We start from the raw sequence: 1,933 nt of genomic DNA, 5'->3' as shown, positions 1-1,933 counted from the left end.
TTGAGTTGAACTTATAAATAGAAAGTAAAAAGAGAGATTTGATAGAGGAAACTGTAACTGCCCAGGTCTTATTGTCCCGAAAGCGAAGAGAGAAGGTAGACGGGATAGGAGAAAGTCAGCCGGTCCGAGAATACCAGTTACCAGTGTAAAAATATTATTGAAATATTTAAAATTATTGATTGCAAAGGAGGCACTTAGTAATGTTGTGATATCGACTAAAAGTTGTGAAAAAACTCTGCTTTCTTCTTCATTTTCTTCACCTTTACCTGTGTACAGACGTGTACGGCGTTTTTCGTCAGCCTCTCAATCAGCCCTAACTAGGGTGATTGCTTTGGGCTGACATTTGGTTTTGGCCACAAATTTTACGAGTGGATGCCCATTGTCTGTTGGCAGGTGTTTGATCAGGGATGAACTATTGCATGGTGGCATGGGAGACGTCATGACCAAACTCGAGCAAGATTCTCTAGAAGATGGAGAGCTGCTCATTCAGACCAGAGTGTTTGACAAGTGGAGGATCGATGATGAAGAGGATTATGTGCCCGTGCAGGATCTGCAGCTGTTCCATGAGCTCAGACAGAAGGTAAGATGGTTAGATAATCTCAAGCCAAGGTCTGTCATGCACGCTAGACTAGACAAGGTCACCTAATAAATGTACAGGAATGATAAACCCTATTATTCGTACACAAAAAACCCAAATTGAGGCTTAGGTGTAGGGGCTAAGTGGCAATCAGCCCTGAAGAATGAGTTAAGCTTAAACGATTCTACGAACCCTAAGTTTTGGATGAATAAACCAGCTTTGTTTACATCAATACTTTTCATTTCATTTCAGATCGCCGGAACTCCGAGGCACGTTTATCTTCGCAAGATTCTGATCACATTGAATAAACTAAATTACGATAAAGGCAAAACCAAAGAGACAGATCTGATATGGAATGGTCTGCTGGAGGTCATCGACAGGCAAACTCCGTCCAAACTATCACGACTGTCCAACGTTCAGAAGAGCAAAATCGCCAACAGCAAGAGAATCATGAAGAATTGTTTCTGCTTCAACAAATTCAAAAAGAAAAAACTCGCCAATGTGGGCGTGAATACGGAAGACGTTCAAACACAAACGTGCAACACAATGACTGATTCATGCGTCCAGAACAAAACCAAACGACCTCCCTGCAAGGAGAATTCCAAAACAACAGGAACCAACACCAAGGTACAACAGAAACCGTCAAGAACTGAAAACAGCCCCACAATGTCACTTCGGAATACCTCCGTCTATTTAACGCCCAAGGTTTCTAGAACACCACCCTTCTCTTCTGTACAGAACAAAACCCAACCTAAGAGCAAACGCGTTGATAAAACACCTGTAAAACCAACGTCTTGCAAAGACAATCGCATCCGATCCCCCATTCAAGGAACTCCAGTTTCTTACAAAGAACAATTCTTCCCTGTGTGTGTTCAAGATGTTTCTCCTGTAAATAACTCCTCTCGTGTATCCAAACCTTCACGAACCCCCTCAACTTCCCTTTGTACCATAGTCACGTCTACCCCTACCATCACCCGATCAACCACCACAGATCAAAATTCCCACCTACAAACGCCATCACTCACCGATAGTACAAATTACTTTACCCCTCTCAACACGCCTTGTGTACAATCTCAACTCAATCCCATCAAACCATTTTCTCTTCCTAGTTTACACTCTCCCGAGGTTTCCTCCACTTGCTGCTGCAACTGTCACGCAAGTATCTCCAGTGATTCTTCCCTATCTCTGTTCCCGGACAGCGTTCTGTCTGCCGATTCCACGCTGAATGCATCAGCTTCTTCCATTCCACCAACACTAACACCACCATCGTCCCCTCCTCTCCGATTGCCACCAATTGTAACTCCCCATTCATCCGTGCCATCCATACCACCTCCTCCCCCGCCACCATTACCATCA

At 43.9% G+C, this 1,933-nt stretch overlaps 1 protein-coding gene across 1 annotated transcript in view; it reads left to right on the top strand.

Moving 5' to 3' along the window:
- The first annotated feature begins 439 nt into the window (after positions 1–439).
- The window catches only part of LOC113472764 (actin cytoskeleton-regulatory complex protein PAN1-like), a 2,664-nt gene continuing 1,170 nt past the window's right edge, over positions 440–1,933 (top strand). Inside the window, exons 1-2 of the mRNA XM_026832550.1 lie at positions 440–580; positions 830–1,873. Coding sequence (XP_026688351.1) covers positions 440–580; positions 830–1,873 — 1,185 coding nt within the window. The remainder of the gene's footprint in view (positions 581–829; positions 1,874–1,933) is intronic.

The sequence above is a fragment of the Diaphorina citri genome, unplaced genomic scaffold (genome assembly GCF_000475195.1).
Source record: "Diaphorina citri unplaced genomic scaffold, Diaci psyllid genome assembly version 1.1 scaffold8060, whole genome shotgun sequence".
Lineage (NCBI taxonomy): Eukaryota > Metazoa > Arthropoda > Insecta > Hemiptera > Psyllidae > Diaphorina > Diaphorina citri.
The sequence above is the reverse complement of the archived record's forward strand: the minus strand, read 5'-3'. Positions and strand labels throughout refer to the sequence as shown.